Source organism: Bidens hawaiensis, unplaced genomic scaffold, assembly GCF_021521415.1.
Source record: "Bidens hawaiensis isolate Kalapana, Puna unplaced genomic scaffold, B.hawaiensis_p1.1 tig00001575_1, whole genome shotgun sequence".
Lineage (NCBI taxonomy): Eukaryota > Viridiplantae > Streptophyta > Magnoliopsida > Asterales > Asteraceae > Bidens > Bidens hawaiensis.
This window is the reverse complement of record NW_027491088.1, coordinates 543,651-566,266: the sequence shown is the minus strand read 5'-3', so window position 1 is coordinate 566,266 and position 22,616 is coordinate 543,651. Positions and strand designations below refer to the sequence as shown.

The following is a 22,616-nucleotide window of genomic DNA, read 5'->3' as shown; positions in this document are numbered from 1 at the left end:
TTAACTATTCACATCGAGTATGCACACAGCCCCGAAAACATAACAAGGAAATGGGGCTAGAAACTCACCTGTAAACGGTTCCTCTCTGAATTTACTGTTACGTCATTCTTGAGTTGTGCACGGCTAACTATGTACTAATCATTGTATTAATTAACTACTTCTAGCTATACCATACTCCTAAGTTATTGAAACCCTCAACGAACGGGGGTCGGGGGGCAGCGCCCCTAGCAGTAGTGTTCTAGGGGAAACATTTACACAAAATAAAATCCAACTTCAGTTTGGATACTCGTTGCAACGCGTGAGCTCTCTCACTAATATTATTAAATAAGTATAGAGGATGAATAAAGTCATAAACTCAAATCAATCATCTGCACAATATTTTATATTTCATCAACAATTCTTGCATACATGATGAAATTCTCATAATAATATTAACAGACTAGTGACGGCGAACCGCAATTACGGTCGACACCATCGAATCGACTCCGCAAACATTATGACCCTTGCAGATCTTGTAATACCCTTTCTCTCCCCAGGTCTCACCCCACGAGTTTTTAATAATCCAATATGGCTTGTCCTTCATTCTTATGGGTGCATAGCCCGCCGCACCATAACCAACCAATAACACCCCATGGTCTAGCCTCTTTGTGCACACAAATGGGCACGAGACACCGCCGATATAGGTTTGCATGTAAGCCGCGTTAATAGCCACCGCAAGCGGACCATGTTTAACTAGATTTGCAGCTATTTGGTCTTCATCTAGTGACACTACACTGAAGTTAGCCACAGATGCAACCACCTTGCTTTTGTTGAATTTACAAGTTCCGCGGTCGGATCCAGTGTAAGGGTAGTCTTTTTCTTTCATAAGTCCACCGGATTTTAATGTGTACTCGAATGCGGTGTTCATGAGACCGCCGTTGCACCCTGAGTCACATGATCCTTGTTCTTCTGGATCACACTATAATAATAATAATAATAATAATAATAATAATAATAATAATAATAATAATAATAATTAACAAGATTAGAGGATAAATGGAAAAATAATATTGGATCATATTATGAATCGAACCTCATGATCACAATCAACAAGTTGTTGTTCGCTAAGGCTTTCGAGCTTCCCAGTCGCTAGGAAATTAGCACCTTCTAATGCTCCGGTTGTGCTAAATGTCTAGCATGATCCACAAGAACCCTAATTTCCATCACCAGTTTAAAAAACACTTTAAAATACATTACAAGAGTTGAACCCTTTGTGAAAGATTAATATGATTATAAAAAAGTTAACCAAATTGATAGTTTATCTTACCAAAATAAACATTGATTTTTTTATTTTAGTTTTTATAGACATTTCTTGGTGCAAAATCCCCCCTATGACTTTTCGTCTTGGATTTTTATCTTGGTGTGAATTTGGCCCATAGATCTCAAACCTTTGATGTAATTGCTAACGTGACAAGGTTTTATTGGTATTTTTCTTTCAAATTTGGGTAGTTAGATGAGTATGCGGAAAATCGAAATAACCTAATCCAAACAAAAAACGACAATTTCATTTTATGTTTTTTTTGAAAAACATAAATTCCGAGTATTTCATTTTTGGTTTTACTTGTAGTTAAAACCAAACCAAACCGATATGGATTTTCATTTTTTATTTTGGATATTAAATTATTTATAGAAATTTAATAAATAGTCTAACACAAACATTTTAGCCTATTTGTTTAACTTAATAAAAAGATTTAGACTCAATTTATTATAGGTCCAAAAATTTCAAACCCAAACCACAAATTCGAAAACCCAAATTAAACGATTTTCAAAATCTCAATAACCAAATCATATATGTTTTATTTCATTTGAGTCTGAAACCGACCCATGTACACCTTTAACGAAGAATACTACCTGATTCTTGACACCGGTGACGGCACCATGATCGCGCCAATCAAAATCTTCCGGAAGATTATCCGTCGGAAGGATGGGAGCTTTACCGGCATCGGATGGGAACTTGACTCGAGACCTTAAACCGAGGTGTTTACGGAACTCCTCGGGGGTCATATCAGAGAACTGAGTAACTCCATGGACCGCCGATGGATCAAGCTTCTGGTTAAGCTTAGCAAGGCGCAAATTAGAATTAAAAACTGATAACCTGTAATCATGCTCTTCCTGAGAAGCGTAAGACTTGCCAAACTTGAGTTTGAATGCGTCGAAGTGGTGGGTTTTATTGTCAACCACCTGACGGATGAACATATTATCGCCGGAGTCAGCCGTGGCGAAGACTCCGGCGAGGAATATAGAGAAAGTGAGAAGAGAGAATCGACAGTCCATGAGAAGAGTTAAATGACTATAAACATATAGATACAACGTGGTATGTGTGTGTATATATAGAGCTATAGATACAATATAGGTCAAGGTGGCCGTCGCCGTCGACGTGATGAGGATAATGGTTGCTTGGAAGGGAACTTAGAGGTGGTCCCATGCAACCAGTGAAAAGTTGACACGTGGTAGATCATCATTGGCCGGTTCTTACGTTGCTTAACTTTTGGAAGATGGTAAAGATAAAAATGTTCTTTTAACCAACCAATTGCTAATATGTACACCTAAAGCTCGTTGACCCGATCGCTTTTTAATTATTAACCAACATGATTTTTAGCTAGTCAGATTCTACCTAGCATAAAAAACTAAGGGATTTTTAGGCGTTTGATGAGGTTTATCAAGTCTTTTGACGACATCTTTTTGTCTTCCGAAGATATTTTTTGGCTTCCGACTAAACTTTTCATGCGTCCAACGATATTTTTGGACAAGTAACAAAATTTGGTTGGCTGAAAATCTCGTTGGGAATGTGCATGTTAACGAGATTGAGGGTGGACATTATGGGTAATATTAATAACTGGTCAAATAGACATTATATTTACTTTGACTAAATAAATGGACATTTTGGTTATTTTCTCTCATTTTTATGGCAATGTTTGCTAAAATGATAATTTATTTGAAGCAAGCAGAAACTTAGAAGTTTTGTGAGGTTGCTTTGGAGAAACGTCAGTTGCTACTTGCTACGTACACTTAACTCACAAGCCAACTTAAACAAGAGTTAAATAAAGCTAATGGTTCTATCAAACTTGTTTAATTGATTGAAACGTGGTTGTACGGTTGAAATAATGTTTTGAATTCAAGGCTCAGGGTTACATATAACTTAAAGATTAGATGTTGCTGGCATAAATTGGATGTATATTTTGTGTTGAAAGGCAATGGCCTATGTGGGATCAAAAAGTGGAGGTTCAAAAGTGGGCTTGAATAGGACATATTAATCTAGTTCAAAAATCAAGTGCCATATATCAAACTTATGACTTTAGGCTTGTGTGTATCTTAATTTACGAGCTGACTAAGGATTGTTATTGCAATTTATTAGAATGAAAAACATATAACGTACTAAAGAATATTTGTTATTGTTATCAGATCTTAAACATTTCTCATCCAGTACTAAAAACCAGGTCCAATTAGTGACTCGGTATGACAGCCGAGGCCAGATTCATGTCCGGTCCAATCCTAAAAGCATCGCTTTTTAACAGTTTTCTTGTTTTTCATTTAATAAGCTACGTACTCGGATGTTATCACAAATTTATGCGGTTGATTACTTTTCATATATAATTTCTTGGTTGTTAGTTGACGACAATTTGTTATAGATCTACAAAAGCAGTATATTGTATCATGTAAATTTGATTCTATAACAAATTAGCTTACTCATTTAAAACCTATTGTAATCTTGAAAGTCGTTCATGAATATATTAGAATGTTTCTTTTAATATTTATTTATTATTCGCTTCTACTTTGTGAGATACACGGCGCATTATAATTTTGTCTTACGTTAAGTGTTGCCGCACTAGAGTAAATTAGCCTCCCCATTCTTATAGTGGAGATTAATTGCGGGGTTGATGGTTTGCATCATGGACTCTCCAATAGGGCTAACAAACTCAATGCCATCATTCAAGAAGTAATATTCATGATCGTAGGTGGCAGGCCGACAAAATATGTTACATTCACATGTGTATGAAAAAGTTACCTAGGACCTACAAAAGTGCATTATCATCAACATCAGCCTTCACTACTACTTCGTCCTTACAATGTGCATCTCCATCCAACACACCAACAAAATATCATATATTGATCTTAATAGTTCCATCCAATAAGTATCACCCAACGAAGTGGTGGTGGCGTTTTTTTACGAAGGTTCAAAGATTATGGCGAACTCAAAGGGTAGTTACTGCTTATCATTTTTGTACTAGGAGTATTGAGGTGAACTTAGACTCCAATCAAAATAGTTTTTGATAACATAGTCGGTGGAACATGTTTTCACCTCGTTCTATACTGCAACAATTGTATGGCGGATGGCCGGTTTCCACTTGGTGCAAGATTCCTTTCATCCATCTAGGGCCTGGGGGTGTTTTTCGGGTTTGTTTCAGGGTTTTGAGATTTTCGAGTCGAGTTCTTCGGGTTTCAAAGTTTTAAATCTAGACCAAAACCCAACTTTATCACGTTTTTTCAGGTTTGGGTTTTTTCGTATTGAGTTAATCAAGTTTCAAGTATCTACGATAACAAAAAAAATAACTTGATTAATAGAAAAACAACTTAGATTGATAGCTAAAATGTCATAATCGACTAAACAAAATATACCATAATCGATTAAACCATACTCAGTGTCTCGATTAAATAGTTAAGTCAAACAAAATATACCATAATCGCACTCGATTGAATCTACTAATTGATGACTTAACAACCTATAAAAATTTCATGTAAACTATATTCGCTAAAGCAGTTAACTCCAACCATAAATACCATAATCAAACTAGAACTCGAGTAAATCTACTGATCGATCAAATAGAATATACCAAAATCAAACTTGTTATTGAAACAGCCTCAAAAATCATAACGAATTAAACTATAGATACCATAATCAAACTCGATTAAACCTACTAATTAATTATATCAAGTTTTAAAACAATATTTTTATTTGGCCTTTTCGGGTTGAACCAAAACCTAAAAATTAGACCCAAGTACCAACCCGAATTACTTTGATTTAGGGTCGGGTTAGTCTTTTCTAGAGCGTTGGTTTTTCAGGTTGGGTTAGTTCGGGTTCGAGTTAGATTTCGAGTTTCGGTTAAGAGTTAGAGGTGCACAAATCGGTACCGAACCGGTTTTTTTTGGCCCGGAAAAAAACCGGTTCGGTTAATAACCGGACCGGTTAATAACCGGTTTTTGTTTCTGAAAATCCTAACCGGTCTAACCGGTTAGGACCGGTTTAGGAACCGGTTAGAACCGGTTAATAAACCGGTTTTTTTATTAACCGGTTTTTTAATAACCGGTCTAACCGGTTAACCGGTTTTTTTTTTTTTTTTTTTTTTTAAATAACCATTATTTTTTCACAGTATAAACAAACCGGTAACTACAAGGCAAACCGGTAACTACAAGGCAAAACGGACTGACTCCATTCATTGCTTTCGTTGTTAGGGTTCTTTGCTTGGAAGATTAAAAACACATAACTTTCATTTATAGCTTTTACATTAAAAATACAAACATTAAATCGTTATCGCATATTCGTAACTCAAAAATACAAACATTAAAGAATGCTTAGACACGATTACATTAACAACTTGCTGTTTCTTACTCATTATTTTCTTCGCTACCCGATCCCGAGCTATTCCTTAGGTAATCGTCGTACGCGGCTTCTTCATCGGTCATTGGTTGAGTGTGTCCTTGATTGACCTCGTCTTCATACAAGCCCGCCTCATAGTCCATTTCCCCCTCGAGTGAGCGTTGATGTTGTGCCCTATCTAAAGAGTCCAAGTAATCCTTGTAGCAAATCGACATCTCTACAGCTGGTGGAGTGAGTCGAGTCCTCCTAATCGATATAACCCTGCCAGAAACAGAAAAAGCAGACTCCGAAGCTACCGTGGAAGCTTGGACCGTTAGTAAATCTTTGGCCATGGCGGCGAGGATCGGAAACTCATCCTCCTTACCTCTCCACCAAGCCAGCAAATCAAGACTTCTAAATTCATCCGGAGTCATGTGTTTCACAAAGTTGGTACCACCATACCTTCCAAGTTCACTGCTTGGGGTGTTTACCTTTTGACGTTTACCGGCGTCTTCCCAAATCATGTAGTACATCCCCATTTCAAGGTCGGTTTGGGATTGGGATTGGGCAACAGCTCTTAACGAGTCATGAATTTGGGAAGACGACCCGTATTTTGTAAGGTAAACATCATACATGTTAGACAAGGTGGTGTTGAAAGCATTCTTTAAAGTTTGGTTATAATAGGGGTTTTGATCGTCGTTTAACTCTAGCTCATCACAAATTTTTTCTATTAAAGCTTCAACACCACCAACATTGATGCAAGGGTTTAACGCAGCAGCACATGTCAAAACAGCGGGTAGTTGTTGAAAATATTTTCTAAATTTTTCTTTCATTTTTACACCCATATCAAAATAAGGTGCACCCCTACAATGAAGTTCACTCAACTTTGTGCACATGACAGCAATTTTTGGTAAAGCAATGGGGCTTGTTGGATAGTAAACCCCGGATAAACTAGTTGTGCAAGATTTAAAAATTTGAAGAACCTCCGTAACGATCTCAATCAATAACCAGTTTCTAGGATCGTACGGTGCACATTTACCCCTACTTGACAAAATTTGATGAAACGCAACTAGTGATTCTTTTTGTTGGATGGCTTTCTCAAACATATCACAAGTCGAGTTCCATCTTGTTGGACAATCCCAATTTGGCCCCAACCATTGACAATTAGCTTCTACACAAAATTTTTTGTATCTTGAAAATGTTTTATTGTTGCTAAAAACATCTCGTAACATTCTTTTAAAATTGTTTCTTTGCGTTTCGATCACGTTTAACCCATCTTGCACGGCCAAGTTGATAATATGTGCAATGCATCGGCTATGAAAAAACGCTCCATCACAAATAGGTTTATACTTTAATTTTAAATGGCCAACCGCGGCCGTATTGTTGGACGCGTTATCAAACGAAATTGAAAAGATTTTATGTTCAATCTTGTATTGTCGAATGACTTTATCCAAGAGTTTAAAAATATTTCTACCCGTGTGCGGGTAATCAAACAATTGAAACGCAACGGTTCGTTTCATCATTTGCCACGACTCGGGGTCAACCCAATGAGCCGTCACACAAATGTATGAGTCGGGCGAACCATTAGGTACCGACCACACATCCGTTGTTAAGTTTACACCAGTTTGTAAGTTTGAAAAGTATGAAATTAGTTCGGATTTAGCGTTTTTCCAAGCTTTAAGACAATCTCTTCTAAGGGTCGAACGACTTACGTGTTGGTAGCGTGGTTGAACATACTTTTGCATCATCTCCGTGAATTGAGGGTTGTCGAAGTGGTTGAAAGGAAGTGTATTTTGAATCACAAAGTTTGAAAACTGTTGACGTACCGCTTCAAGGTCGTACGTAAACACCGTTCCTTGATTCGTCATCTCCGGCTGCGAACTACTTCCCGATTCGTCCTTCAAGGCCTTGCAAAAGGGCCTTTGTACATGCGCTTTTAAAGTGGAGTTTGCATCTTTGCCATAAAACTTCAAACAATGTTTGCATCGAGCTTTTTGGCTACCGTTAGACATTTCGCATAGGTCGAAATGTTGCCAAACATCTTGGTTTCGTTACGTGGGGATGACCCGAACGACCGTTTCTCCCGTGTTCGAGGCACCCATGTTGACGGATGAAGCAGCACTTTGGGAGGCCATGATAATCGACTACGAAATAAGAGCGTATGGAGTGGTAATGTGGTATAATAGAGCGTGAGATAACAAAATAATCGCGTATGAAATAAACGTTTAGAGCGTTTGGAGCGTTTGGAGTTGTATAATCGAGTGTGTTCTAACCAATACCCAACCTAAACTATATATAGATGTTTGTGGGGGTAGAATGGTAAATAAAAAAAAAACGGTCAAAATTGAAAAAAACGGCTATATAGCCGTTTCACAACGGCAATAAACCGGTTTTTAACCGGTTAACCGGTTACTAAAAAACCGGTTAACCGGTTTTTCTAAAACGGTCATAAACCGGTTTTAAAAAAAACCGGTTAACCGGTTTTTTAGTAACCGGTTAATTAAAAAAGCCGGTTTTTTTTATAACCGGTTTGAAAACCGGTTTGGGCTCTAAAAAGTATAACCGATATACAAACCGGCGGTTTGTAAACCGGTCAAACCGGTTTTAAAAAAACCGGTTTTTTAAATAACCGGTTTCCGGTTTAAACCGGCAAACCGGTTCGAGGACCGGTTTTTTTGACCACCTCTAAGTGAGAGGCCCTACTCTTTTATTAACAAGCAAATGATCTGACCATAGAAATGGTCAATCGGTGATACGCCATTTATGTTGGTTGATCTGGAAAACTCGTAATAATAGGACGCTCACTAACAAAGAAGTTTATGTTCCAAGTTTGATAGAGGAGAGTCAGGAGACCATGACCATCGAATTTCTAAGGTTCAAAAATGGGTACAAGTTACAAACTTTGGTATGGTAGCCTCATAAGTCATAACTACCATTGTTTTGTGTGCTTTATGTGTATCTAGCTCCAGATGTCAGTTTCTCTTTGTCTTTTCCCCTTAGGTATATGAAAATCAGACCCAACTTCAAATTTCAAAATTCTTATAACCCGATTCAGTGTACTTCAAAAATTTGAAAGTTAGATTCACTTAATACCCTCACCAACCTAGTGTCAGAAGACATAGTAAAGTGTCTCAATTAAGGCAAAAATAAAATACACTGTGTTCTATGAAAAAATAAAACATTCGCGTATTTTTCTTAATAAAATTCGTAAACAAAATTATATTGATGACCTTTTCAAATAAGTAACTAATTTTGATAACAAACTGCATTAGTCAAACCTTCTAATAAGCGAGAAATATTGATATACTTACGATCTCAAACTAATTAGATAATTTACGCAAATTTCTTAACGATTTCTCCTTTTTTTTTTTGGTTTTCAAAATACTATTAATTAAAGCAAAACAAATTAAACTGATATAATGGAATAAATAAAAAGACATTAATATGCGTTACATTTAGCATATATTCTTGAAACATAAGTTAGAAAGGAAAAAAATCACACGTTATATTTTACGAAATTTGTTTTGATTATATATTTAAGGGTTGGCACGTAATTGTTCTCATCTTTATATATGTCTATGGTTTTAAACTCGTTTTATAAAAAATAAAAATAATAATGCACATAAGGAATAATAAAAAAAAAAGTTATTTCTCATTTCAAGCCATGGCAAAGCCAAAAGCAAAACAGGAGAAACAGTTAATGTGAAACATATATTTATTTTGTAAGATTCTTTTAAATGCACAGTATTCTCTGTATTTAAATACAATTAAATAACCCGTGACCAAGATTTATTAAACACTTCAAAATTAAACGGTATCTCCAAAAGTATATTCTAAAACAATAATTAAAACTATACATAAAAATAAAAAAGAAAAAATCAGTTAAACAAAGAATAGTTTTTTGTAACCAAACGGGTAGATTTTGGTCTTTCATATCAATTCTAATAGGTTAGTTGATGGATAAGGACGAGAAACGAGCATAAACTAGAGTCTTGAGTCTTGACCAATTTTAAAGGGAGTAAATCCGAGAATAGAATATTAGACTAACTAGTTAAGTCAATGAAAAACGTTTTAAATTACAGTCTAGTTAAGTCAGTAAAAAACGTTTTAAATTATAGTCTAGTTTTCAACACACTTATTTCAAGCCATTTACTAGTGTGTACAAGTTGATTAAACTTTAGAAAAATAAGTCGAATTATTGTCATCTTTAAGGCTAGAAAGTCTATGTGCATGATTTATAACACAAACAAAAAAGAATAAAACAAATAATTATTTTTTCATTATTAAATCAATAGATCACAAGGAAAGACAAATATTTTGTAATTATCATATTCTTAAATTCATAAGGCTGAGGGGTGTGGGGCTTCAACGGGGGCGCTAGAGCCCCTCCGCTCGCGCCCCCAGGCGTTAACACCACACCACCGGGGCGCTAACGGGGGCGTTAACGCGAAAAACCATGCAGGCGTGAGCCTGTTAGCGGGAGAAGAGAGAGAAAAGCTTGTATTGGTTTTAGGAAAAGAGCCGTTGGGCTCTTATTAAATTAAAAAAAAAAAAATTTCCTATATAATACCCCATTTCACCCATTTTTATACCACAACTTCAAACCTTCACCCAAAATCAATTCATCTTCTCAACTTTTTTTAAAAAAAATGGCTGGAAATTGGTACCCAAACCTTGATTCAGATTATATTGACGACGATTTATGGTCGTCACCGCACCAACCGATGTTTTATTCGGAGCCGCAAGAATCATCCGGCTTTCAACCATCCAACACACAACCGTCTCCTAACTTTATTTTATTTTTAGATATTAATGTGTTTTTTTATTAATGTGTGTTTTTTCTAATAATTTATGAGTTTTTTTAATAATACGCTGTTTGAATATATTTATAAAATAATAAAAAAAAATTCGCTGGAGCCCCTGCTGGAGCCCCTCCACACCAACGGGGGCTCCAACACCCCCCTTATCCAGTTTCTCTCTCTGCCACACGTCATAATATTATTGGTTGGAGCCCCCATTAAAGCCCCATTAGAGCCCCCCACACCCCCTCAGCCTAATATTAAATATCAACCTCTTGAATATAATACCAAGTGTTGACTCAAATTCTCATTTCCACTATAAAATTACGCCCTCTTCTTGTATCCAACCTTCGTCTCAAAACCAACACTTCACTACTACTAATGGGTTTACTATACCGGCTATATTTTTACGTTATTCTGTTAATATTAAACCATGTAGCATTCATCGATGGCGGGTTTACGAGCTCTTTCGTTAGAACGGACACTAAATCGGTCGATATGCCATTCACTAGCGATGTGTTTTCTCATCCACCCGGTTATAATGCACCTCAACAGGTAGTGTTTCTGAGCATATGTGAGTTTTGCTAATTATTAGTAGTTGTACGTTGTGCATTGATGGTTGTACGTTTGTTTGGTTTATGATAGGTGCATATAACGCAGGGAGACCATGTGGGTCGAGCAGTCATCGTGTCGTGGGTGACTCTAAGCGAACCGGGTTCGTCTACTGTGGTGTATCGGGCTCATAACACCCGAAAAAGATTGAATGCCACCGGTAGAGTCACGAGATACACATATTATAATTACACCTCTGGATTCATCCATCATTGCACTATCAAGAATTTAAAGGTAACATTTCTTTGGATTTCAATTTCATAAGTATTTATGTAACATAAATATTTTTTTAAGGTTTTAATTAAATGAGTGCTTATACCTGCGTGTTGCGGCACTGGCGATTTTTCATGATATTCAAAAGTAGGACGACAGATTATTCTTCGGTTTAACTTTGTGCAACTTACGTATTGTGACCAGTTAAACCGTGAAAAAGTTAAAAGAAAAAAAGAAGGAACTTTTAAGTTATATCACAAAAATGATCATGTTTAAGAGACTTGTATATTGATACATTATTGACTTGTACATTAAAAATCTACAACTTGTTTCAAAGAGAGAAAAAATATATACACAGTAAAGTCGCAATAGTATGTTCAACTTTTTTTAAAGTATCATGTTTTAAATGATGTAAGAGAAAATTGAAAAGAAAAAGAAAAATGTGATGGTGTCAAGTGTCCCATAAGTTATAAAAGAAAAAAATATATATTGCTAAATAAATAGTAGAAAAGAGTAGGTGTATCATATATAAATTAGACATAATATTGCTAAGTTAAATTAAAGTGTTTTACCATATTAATTAATAAGTTTGTGTCATGTGGTGAATAAGTGAAGAGTAACATTGTGTCATAGCATTAGTTAAGTTTCCATAATTAATATAGAAAAAAATTGATACCATATCAAGAAAAAAAAAGTTAATACAATATAAGTTAATATTATTTATTAAATTGTATTAAGATTGATAAAGATTTTGATATATATAATTGTGAGTTGTATTTGAATTATATTTATTGATAAATAACTAATTTGATATCGAATGATGCAGTTTGATACCAAGTATCACTACAAGCTCGGAACCGAGCTAACCACCCGCCGGCGGTTCTGGTTCATGACTCCTCCAGCGGTTGGACCGGACGTCCCGTACACTTTCGGGCTAATGGGTAAGCTTTGAAATTGAAATGAATTCAATTTTTAATAATGTGTCCGGTTCGGTTGACCAAAGTTTGTGCAGGTGATCTTGGTCAAACGTATGATTCGAATGTTACACTTACTCATTATGAAAAGAATCCGGTTAAGGGTCAGGCTGTGTTGTTCGTTGGCGATCTGTCGTACGCCGATCATTATACGTTTCATGACAATAATCGGTGGGATAGTTGGGGCCGGTTTGCCGAACGGAGCACGGCTTATCAACCGTGGATTTGGACCGCAGGCAATCATGAGCTCGACTATGAGCCGAGTATCGTAAGTAGCATAATAAGTGACCAATCATTAAAAGTATTAACTAAGAGTTTTGTGGATAATATATTAATATGCATAGGATATAAATGTGAAACGAAATTGTGAACACGTTTGTTTAGCTGAACATGTCATGTTTACGTTCACTTAGCGAGTTCATAAGCTGGCATGTTCAACCAATTATGTGTAAAAGAAGAAAATATGTTTTGTGTTTTAACTAAAATTGACATGTATTTTATGTCAATACTTCAAAAGTTAAAAAAAAAATAACATAGGGTTCTTTTAGTTTGAATTTAATTAAGCGGGAACCCAATAGTATGTTGCCGTCTAAAGAAGCTCCTAATTTTATATGCATTTTAAAATTTCTATAATTTTAGAGTATTAGTATATAAAAATGTAGAATAAATTATATTACTTGGTTAAACGGATTGTTTTCATGTCAATTCATGAAACTTCATGTCGGGTTAGTGTTCTTATGTCTAAAATCATTTTAGTTTCGTGTTAGATTCAACCCGATAACTTGCAAACGCAACTCATTAAACACCCTACTTTGAAAAAAAAATAAAAAATAAAAAATCTTATTTGACTTTTTTATTTTTTGGAAGTATGTTTCATGTTTGTATTCTTTTAGGGTGAAACCATGCCATTTAAGCCGTTTCTTCATCGATACCGAACTCCCTTTCAATCGTCGGGAAGCACCGAACCCCTTTGGTATTCAATCAAACGAGCTTCGGCTTACATTATCGTGTTGTCTTCCTACTCGGCTTATGGTACAAACTCATGTCTTTATTCTCCAAATGTTACATGACTCTATATAAAACACATAACATATTTAACATGGCTTATGTAGGTATGTACACCCCACAATACCAATGGCTATTTGAAGAGTTCCCAAAGGTAAATAGAAGTGAAACACCATGGTTAATTGTTCTCATGCATTCACCATGGTACAATAGTAATAGTTATCACTTCATGGAGGGTGAGACCATGCGTGTCATGTTCGAGCCATGGTTCGTGCAATACAAAGTGGACCTTGTGTTTGCCGGTCATGTTCATGCTTACGAACGCTCAGAACGTATATCGAATATTGCTTACAATATTGTGAATGGGGAATGCACACCGGTACATGACCAATCCGCCCCTGTGTACATAACCATCGGCGATGGCGGTAACATTGAAGGCTTAGCAAACAAGTAAGAATGTATTTAATAACTTATATACTTAAAAAGTTTGAAAACATTATTTAAAACTTATGTAACATTTTAACCATATGTCCCTACATAGCATGACCGAGCCACAACCGAAGTATTCTGCCTATAGAGAAGCAAGCTTCGGGCATGCAACATTGGAGATCAAGAACCGGACACATGCGTTTTATAGTTGGCATCGCAATTCAGATGGATACGCTGAACGATCCGACTCAGTGATGTTCTATAACCGATATTGGCATCCTAAAGACGACTCGACGTCTACTAAGTAGCCGACGAAAACAAACGGGTCAATAGAAACATAGATTATGAGACATTTTTTTATGTAACTTTGCCATGACATTTTATATATCTGTCTGTGTGGTTGTATCTTGATTTTGGTTATTTAAATAAAATTTTGAGTTTAAATGAATTTGAAAAGAAAAAAGAGAGAGTTGATAATATGATATGATAATAAGTTGGTTATGACTCAATGGTAGAGCACTCACTTTATAAGTGAGAGATATGGGGATCAAACCTTACTACCACCAACTTATATGGGAGATATGAGGGATGACCCTGGCTTGCCAGGGTTTGAGTCCTGATCTCACCCGGTTTTACCGGCTCCTCGCTGTCGTGCCGTTTGGCGAGCGTGGGGGTCGGGTTTTATCTGGTGAATCCCTCAACAGGTGGACCGCTAGGGGCTCCGTCCGTCCGGACTAGTGGCCGGCTCGGGCTACCTTTAGCCAATGGGGGCCGCGTACAGGGTACCCGGCGTTACTTAGTTGGCAGTTCAAAAAAAAGATAATATGATATGATAGTGACAAAAGGTACACCACAAATGGCCGAGATAGGTTCGGGTTTGTGGCCCATGACGCACACGATTCTGGTCCACCAAAAGGTGCACCTTTTCTCCATCTTTCCTAATAAAGGGCCTACACCTTTTGGTCACTACACTACATGTTAATTGTTAAAAAGCATCTCAAACTTTTATTTTATTCTACTTAGAGAACCTATATGCCGGTTTTAGATGCTCTTTTTAGGTGTGAGATGGTGTAAATAAAACTATAAACGGGATATGTGAGAGGAGGAGAGAGAGAGAGAGATGATGTGTTTTCGAGAGGTTTCTTGAGTAGGTTTTAGCTATGAGAGAGACAACGTCCATGTAGGGCGGACAAGTGCATAAGGGACCACGTTTTTTAAAACAACCGTTGTGAGGCTCATATATCATTTGATTTTTTTTAACATGAATTGCACTTTTTTTGTAAAATTGACGATAAGAGTGATTATTGTCGAGAATATTTAGTTTGAGAAACCCTTAAACGTCTCATATTAGACATCTCGAGGTCGATCACAAGAGAGGTAAATCGAGCTTCCCGAGTAATTAGCTATATTGGCAGGATAACTAGTTCCTAGATTTAATAAATTGGATGAGATTATCACTTAGTGCTATCAAAGCTTGAATTAGAGTAATTGGTTTTCTTGCTCAATAATATGGGGGTGATGGTTAAAAGTTGGAATCATGATGTCTCAAGTTTGAAACATGACTCAGTAGGGTTTTCCCACAGTGGTGGGTTTCCACTTTGATGGTGTTTTTGGGTGAGTCAGACCTAGAACGTCAAAAATAGTATGGACGGTTGACATCTCGTCTATAAAAGAATCACTCAGGTATTGTTGGATGGATCCAAGCGTTGTTAAAAAAATAAAGCTTGAATTAGAATATATTACGTAGTGTCTAAAGCCGAGATCATCATGATTATTGATTTTATTAGTATTTGACCATTCAATAAACATCATAATATTGATTATAGCCGACCACTTTAATAAATGTTTGTTGAAACTTGGTGGCATCCTTAGTAGATTTTGTGACAAACACTTGCTCCTTTGTGTTACTTGATGCCTAACTTTAATTATTGGGTCACTTTAGCTCATGAAATAAGAGTGTTTAAATCTTTCACCAAAAAAATTGTAAGGTAGACTGAGATTTTTGTTCATGTGGTCTGTTAAAATATATGGTTTTAATTCAATAAATTGAAATATGTGATTTTCGTGCATGTCGTTTCATTTCACGTATAATTAATTTATTAGAAAATACTTTATTTCAACCTTATTAAGTGCATGGCTTCATATGTAGGGTCAAAAATGTATTTATCAATTCAACATTGTCCCCATCTCTTGATGAGAAGCCATTACCTGAATTTGACCTTGAAGAATCTCTTTTTAGCCTCACAGTTGGGTTTTCTACTTTTCAAATATAATAATTAAATATTAGTTCAAAGATTTTCTTCTTTTTTAAATGAATTTAAAATTAAAATTTTTATTAGAAAAATAGAACTTCGTCAAAAGCAGTTGAAAATTTTCAAAACTTTCATATGTAACATTCAGCTCTCATATCATTACTATCCTCTCCTTTGTTCTCAATATATAGCTCACCCAGAAACTCACAGATTTTTTGTTTTTGGTTAACCTAGTGCCTATGAAGACCTCTTAGAATGTCACCTATCCCATGTGGGTACGCTTAACTTGAATTTTTATATGTTTCACAGCCAAGTAAACCCAAAGTGTGTCGTGATTTAAGAGACATATCATTCTTATAAACCAAGAATCTATTCTGTCTACGGTTGATATGGGATTTTCTAGGGTGTTACAAATGGTTACTTAATCTTCTCCGTATCATGTAATTTATTTGACAAAACGAGTTTGGTTTGTGAATTTATTAACAAGGTTGAAACTATCGGTGGCTTCAGCAATAGAATTACAGAGGCGATCAGGTTTATCTTGAAGCCTCTAAACTTATATTCTCTCTATAAAAAAATACTTAAAACCTCTCTCCGTTGAATCTCTATAACAAATAAAAAAATTTGACAAAAGGATAAAGCAATATAACCCTATGTATTTTGAGGATACCTATTCAATAATCTATATAACTCTATGAAGGTATAAAAAAAACAAAAATACTTTTGTAAGGTAGAGATAAAGATAAAGATAAAGATAAAGATGTGTGAAGCACTTTATAAACAAAAAAAGTTTGGAAAATAATGTGTTTTAGTTAAATTATATGGGTTCGGATCAAATAGAAATTAAATTAACATTATAGGCTGCCTACATCTTACCCTCCTCAGACCATACCATAGCTTTGCTATTGGTGGGATATACTGAGTACGATGATGATGATGATGATGCTAATCGTAAGAATCAAATGGTGTAATTATATATACAACATAGTGTAGTGGATTATTATAATTACACTATGATGTAATTACATAACTACACCAGGTGTATATATAATTACACTACTTGATTATCACGATTAACACGTTAATTTAATTTGTACGTTAACTTTCCCCTGAATTATATAGGCACGGAAATGTTCTTAATCAAAGAATCCCACAAATTCAATCTAGTTGCAATTTGCTATATTCTATAAACCAAATTGGTTAAAATGAAAAAAAAATAAAATAAAAACATCTCAGTAATGAAATTCCAACAAACCAACCGTCCCTAACATCTTGATCATCCCAACTGTCATTATTGATTGTATATATAAAAATGCTATGGTGCTGTTTGTTTACATCTGATTCATCAGACTTCAGACTGTTTGGTTTCAAAAAGAAAAACATCTGAATAGTTAAAATTGTGTCTGAATCATTCAGACTTACTGTTGTTGCTGAATGGGACAGATGCTCATTCAAATCTGACTCATTCATAATCTAATGTTTTAATGATTTATATCTAATAACCTTGTCATTTTAGCACAAATATCAAATGAAACAATGATGAATAACACAAGAAAAGTCTTACAAACACATTTTCAGCTATCCAAAAACATGCAAACAAATAATCTAAAAACGGTACAGATTTATACATATATATGAGGTATACATAAGAAACACAACACTGATGCACACATACATGATACAACAGAAAAACCACAAGAACTAAGTGAGAAAAACCTAAATTACATAAACACAACGACCAAACACTTTTTCGGAAACAAATATACATTTAAGATTTACTATATCACAACATTTACCGTCTCATGGTGTTGATTTGTCATCTCGTTTATTTATATATTGAAACAGCGGTTTTAAGTTTTATTCCTCCGAAGACGTTTTGTCCCCACCTGAAATATTATAAACAATCACCACAGCTTAAACTCAGATGATGGTAATTAAACCACATCTTTCATAAAGATTAACACACACACACACCCATACACGTTCAATAAATATGCATAACAATGAGAGAAAATTTTGAAAAAATTGTTAAATATTGTCTATTTGTCTTGTAACAATTTCAACTGAAATTGCAAAAACTGTTTGCTCGTTTAATACACTGTCAAGAATCTGGATTCAAATTATAAATGACTGTTCATATGCCAATGCATAAACGACTGTCATATGTCCTTTAGTTTTAAGAAATTATCACAAAACCGAAACATTTTACCTCATATGGGATGGTCCAACATCAAAATCATGAGACCAAGTTAATAACTTAATATTCTTATAATTATCATACACCAATACAGAAAGGTCTATACAGAAACCATAGAAAATAGCTCAAACATCAAGTAAGCACGCCCATTGAAACTTCTAACAAGAAAAATAACCAAAAGATTGAAGCTTTTAAAAAAAATTAAGAGAATGTAATTATGTAAACCAGCAATGCAAACTGGACTACTGAAGCATAAAGATCTTTATTTTCATATTGTTATAAGAAAAAAACATACCTTCGTATCTGTTTGTCTGGAAGTAGCATGAGAATTTTGAAGCAGTTTTTGTTCTTCGGTTGAGCAGCTTCCACAGTAGAAATGCTCCGTCTGTTTAGCTTCCTCTGGTGTCAACCCAATACAAGCAGGGTGAAACCTGAACCATAAACAGTGAAATAAGTATTTTGACCATTGACAGCATAAGCATTCAAATGCCTGCAATGTTAAGTAAATAACAACCGAGAACATACCAATCTGTGCAGCCATCGCATTGAACCATTAGGTCATCAGGATTGTAAGGCATCTCACACTTACAGTACCTGTCACATAACATAAAAAATAAAACCAGTCTAAATAACCCTAAATTTGAGATTAAATGTTAACTAATTCTAAATACCTAATTTAAATTATGGCAAACAGTTAATGAATTAACTGAATCCAGTGGTGCAAAGGAGCCAAGCCGCTTGCAAGCTATTCAAGCTCGGGTCAATAAAAAGCTGGAAACAAGGGGATTTTTTCGGGCTCAAGCCGAGCCCGGGCCTCAAATAAAGCTCTTTTAGTTATCGATCTCGAGCTCAAGCGTTGTATGGGAAGCTCATTTAGGCTCTTCGAGCCTTACCGAGCCTTGTGTATTTTAAGTTTTACCTCTTTTGAGACTTCTATGTATTTATTTCACAGTTCACACTGCACACCGAGAGTAAGCCAAGCTTTTTTGAGCTCAATCCGAGCCTCAAATAAAGCTCGTTTAGTTATCGAGCATTCAATCCCAAGCTCAAGCCTTGCACGGGAAGCTCGTTTAGGCTCGTCGAGCCTTGTGTGTTTTTATGTTTTACCTCTTTTGGACTTCTATGTACTGCTTCACAATGCACAGCCAAGCTCGAGCCGAGCTTTGGCTCATTTAATGTATTAAACAAGCTCGAGCCAAGCTTCACGCTTAAGGTTTTCATAATAATATACAAAAATAATTAAAACTTTTAAGAAGTTAATTAATAAATAATAACCGAGCCGAGCTTGAGCTCACGTAAGTCAAAACAAGCCGAGCTCGAGCTCTGGTAAGTCAAAACGAGCCAAGCTCGAGGCTAGTCGGCTCGTTCACACAACTAACTGAATCAACCAACAATAACAGAGAAGTTAGACATACACAGCAACTCTATCAGGATTAAACGCTCCAGTCACCGAATTATACTCAAACCGACAGAAATAATCGTCGTTTCCAACGGCATCAAGCTTCGTATAACTCTTAAACGTATGAACCGTACACTTCCCTTCAATCGAATCAACAATCTGCACGTCACGGTGATCAGACAGAAACACCTCTTTGCTGCCGTGAAACTGTCTCCGGCCACCGATCGATTCCTCCGGCCGGTAATACCACCGCACGTGCACCTTCACGTTGCCTCCTCTGCCGTCCGATTCAATCTTCTCAACTTTCGCCACGTAGGACGGCTTAGACGGATGAGATGGCCGCAACAACACGCAGTCTCCGGCTGAAAAAAAACGAAGTGTTAGATAACGAATTGAAGATGAGTGAAAGATGAATTGAGGAATTGGATATACGTTTGATTGATTTGTTGGTTGATTTGATGGTGTAAGAATCTAGGGTTAGGGTTTTTCTGGTTTTTGCCATTGGACGGGATGATGAGTGATAGACGAAAATAGTAACGGGATAATAATATTACTCTATTATGTTGGAATGAAAAGAGAAATCTGCAATTTGCCTCCCTGGTTTATATTGTCGCGAGATGGGTTAACCACTGAAAAAAATTTTGCGAATTTTGACTCCCTGTGTTTCTCAGGAGGGTTCTTCTGACTCCTGCCGTCAGTTGACCGTCCGTTGACCGTTGGTATTTTAGTAATAATACCAACTTATTAAGGGTATTTTAGTAATCTTCTTATAATAAATAAAAAATATAATATAACAATAATAATAATAATAATAATAATAATAATAATAATAATAATCCAAGTATCTATCTATCTATCAATCCCTCTTTTGTCTTCCCTGTTAATCATCAAACCCTAGCTGGGAAAAGTACGTATCTGAGAATCACCAAATCGACGTGTTCTGGACAGGCGTTTCGCCGAACATAAACGTTAGCCGGATCTACCGGCTGAATAAGCAGCCGATTCCGTCGTTTCGCCGAACATTAATCCGTCACACACGCGCTTAATTTCGTCAAACACGCGCCAAATTCCGTCGATTCCACGGCTGAATAAGCAGCACAAAAAGGATGTGGTGAAGTTTTAACAATCGGCGTCGGTGAACGTGTCGGTGTTTGCTCGGAAACCGGTGATCGGACGAGAGCTTGCTGACGTGGACGTGGAGGATGATGATGATGAAGAGGAGATGCTTCCGCCGCACGAAATTGTGGCCCGAGGCTCGTCGAAGTCGCCGCACACGACGTTTTCGGTTCTCGAAGGCGCGGGGAGGACGTTGAAATGAAAAGATCAAAGGCTAGTTCGGAATGCGGTGTGGCAGAAAACAGGTTTTCTGGACTGAGTTTTGATTATTATTATTAGAATTATAATAATGATGATAATTTATTATTGTTATTAGTTTTTGGTGAGTTTGCAGTTTGGACTGAGAAGTTGAGGTTTTTTAGTTAAGCTTAATATTCTATAATATATATATTAAGTTAGGGCATATGTTTTATTTTGAATCTGCTCTGAATTGTGTAATCTACGCTGGTTTTAATGTACATAAAGTGCTTGAGCAATGATTCTTGATGTTTTTTAATGTGTTTGGATTATATAATTTGTGGTTTGGATGAATTGGTGGAGATAAAAATGAAGATGAAGATGGATGAATTATGGGATAGATTTTAGGGTTCTTCATCTAAGAATGTGATGATGAAGATGAATATGGATGGGTAAATGGGTCATTTATTATATATTACATATTATATAGATTTATTAAATTTTAGTTCAATTTAATTGATTGGTGTTGTGTGCTATTAAACTAGGGGTCGGGGGTTCGAACCCTACCCTTTACACGAATTCTTGGAATTTATTTTTAGGATTAATTATAGGCTCCGGGGTAAAACGGTAAATTCAACGTTTTTTGTCAGTCAACTGATGTCAAGGAGACAGACTGACCCGCCCAAATATCACAATGATCCAAAGTTCGCAAAATCTTTTTCAATGGTTAACCCATCTCGCGACGATATAAACCAGGGAGACAAAATGCAGATTTCTCGAATGAAAATGGAAGTTAATTTACCGTCAAAGTGTGTAGACGCTTTTATTATTTTTATTTTTAGAGTTTATAAAATTGTATTGAGTGAGATATTTTAGGAATAAGTTATTATGTCGACGTGCATGAATCAGATTTGTGGATGAAAATCATTTACTTTATTTAGAAATAACTTTTATACTACACTCGTGAGTGAGTCGTATACGAGACATTATGGATCACATAGTAAAAAAAAACTGACTTGAGTGTGTAAAAGTTACTGTATGGATCACGTATATATTCAACAATTAGTGTGTTGTATATGGTCTTGACATCGACACAAAGTAATCAACGTTACTGAACTTATGGTTCGTAGAAATGACATGTTCAACATGAAATCTCAAATAGGAAAATTAATATATACAGAAGTTTGTTCTTTAGAGATTTGTAATGGATCAAGTGTAATGTTACTTCAAAGAAGAGTGATAAATATTATATAAACAGATAATCATCATGGTTTGTTCTAGGTTTAGTTTTATGTGATTATGATACTTTTATACCATGATGTATCTATTGTTTCAATTGTTTGCGTGTTTTCGGTGAACGTGTATTAATTATTTTTGTTTGTTTAAATATACAAAGTAAAGCGTTTGAAATTAAAGTCTCTTTAATATTTTTTATATCCACACCTTATTGTTAAAGTTATGAGAAAAAGAAGAACAAAACACATGTATATGAGTATATCTAGTATATATATAATATAAGGTTTAAGTTATGAGAGTTTGAAATATAAATTGAAAAAAAAAATAGAATCTAGTTATGGTTATATTATAATTTGTTTAATATAAGTGTATAAATATAGTTTCAAGTGTTTTCAATATGTATATTTGAAATATTAATTTTTAAATGAGTAAATAAGAACTTAGCATGTTTTGCAAAATTAAAGTGCAAACAAATCACATGATAAGAGTGTGAAACATGGTACATAACTGCATAAGAATAAGAACCATCCACATGTATGTATGAATAGTACATGAATCTTAAAACATAGTGTGTTAGATACCAATTAACTAGA

At 35.5% G+C, this 22,616-nt stretch overlaps 2 protein-coding genes and 1 pseudogene across 3 annotated transcripts; 1 reads left to right on the top strand and 2 right to left on the bottom strand.

Moving 5' to 3' along the window:
- Positions 1-254: 254 nt before the first annotated feature.
- On the bottom strand, positions 255-2,494 carry LOC143585316 (cysteine protease RD19A-like; annotated as a pseudogene). Its single transcript, XR_013144533.1, has 3 exons — positions 1,891-2,494; positions 1,073-1,192; positions 255-958 (listed from the first exon to the last, which is right to left on the bottom strand). The product of XR_013144533.1 is annotated as a cysteine protease RD19A-like (transcript).
- An 8,247-nt stretch (positions 2,495-10,741) lies between these two features.
- Positions 10,742-14,090, top strand: LOC143587141 (purple acid phosphatase 2-like). Its single transcript, XM_077068518.1, has 7 exons — positions 10,742-10,968; positions 11,059-11,259; positions 12,065-12,179; positions 12,251-12,480; positions 13,106-13,244; positions 13,325-13,667; positions 13,759-14,090. Exons 1-7 carry the CDS (start codon positions 10,795-10,797, stop codon positions 13,952-13,954), a joined length of 1,398 nt encoding a protein of 465 aa, XP_076924633.1. The 5' UTR covers positions 10,742-10,794; the 3' UTR covers positions 13,955-14,090.
- A 3,636-nt stretch (positions 14,091-17,726) lies between these two features.
- On the bottom strand, positions 17,727-20,065 carry LOC143585307 (chromatin remodeling protein SHL-like). The gene is made up of 5 exons (XM_077067124.1): positions 19,927-20,065; positions 19,511-19,856; positions 18,621-18,689; positions 18,391-18,526; positions 17,727-17,784 (listed from the first exon to the last, which is right to left on the bottom strand). The coding sequence occupies exons 1-5, from the start codon at positions 19,994-19,996 to the stop codon at positions 17,749-17,751; spliced, it is 657 nt and encodes a 218-aa protein (XP_076923239.1). The 5' UTR covers positions 19,997-20,065; the 3' UTR covers positions 17,727-17,748.
- Positions 20,066-22,616: the final 2,551 nt, after the last annotated feature.

What these genes read in the sequence shown, in the direction of transcription:
- LOC143587141 (XM_077068518.1), top strand. Translation starts at nt 10,795, where the DNA reads ATGGGTTTACTATACCGGCTATATTTTTACGTTATTCTGTTAATATTA. An exon ending in GTACACTTTCGGGCTAATGG is followed by an intron (nt 12,180 to 12,250) that starts GTAAGCTTTGAA and finishes AAGTTTGTGCAG; the next exon opens with GTGATCTTGGTCAAACGTAT. An exon ending in TCGACTATGAGCCGAGTATC is followed by an intron (nt 12,481 to 13,105) that starts GTAAGTAGCATA and finishes GTATTCTTTTAG; the next exon opens with GGTGAAACCATGCCATTTAA.
- LOC143585307 (XM_077067124.1), bottom strand. Translation starts at nt 19,996, where the DNA reads ATGGCAAAAACCAGAAAAACCCTAACCCTAGATTCTTACACCATCAAA. An exon ending in AACCAACAAATCAATCAAAC is followed by an intron (nt 19,857 to 19,926) that starts GTATATCCAATT and finishes GTTTTTTTTCAG; the next exon opens with CCGGAGACTGCGTGTTGTTG. An exon ending in CCAGACAAACAGATACGAAG is followed by an intron (nt 17,785 to 18,390) that starts GTATGTTTTTTT and finishes ATAATATTTCAG; the next exon opens with GTGGGGACAAAACGTCTTCG.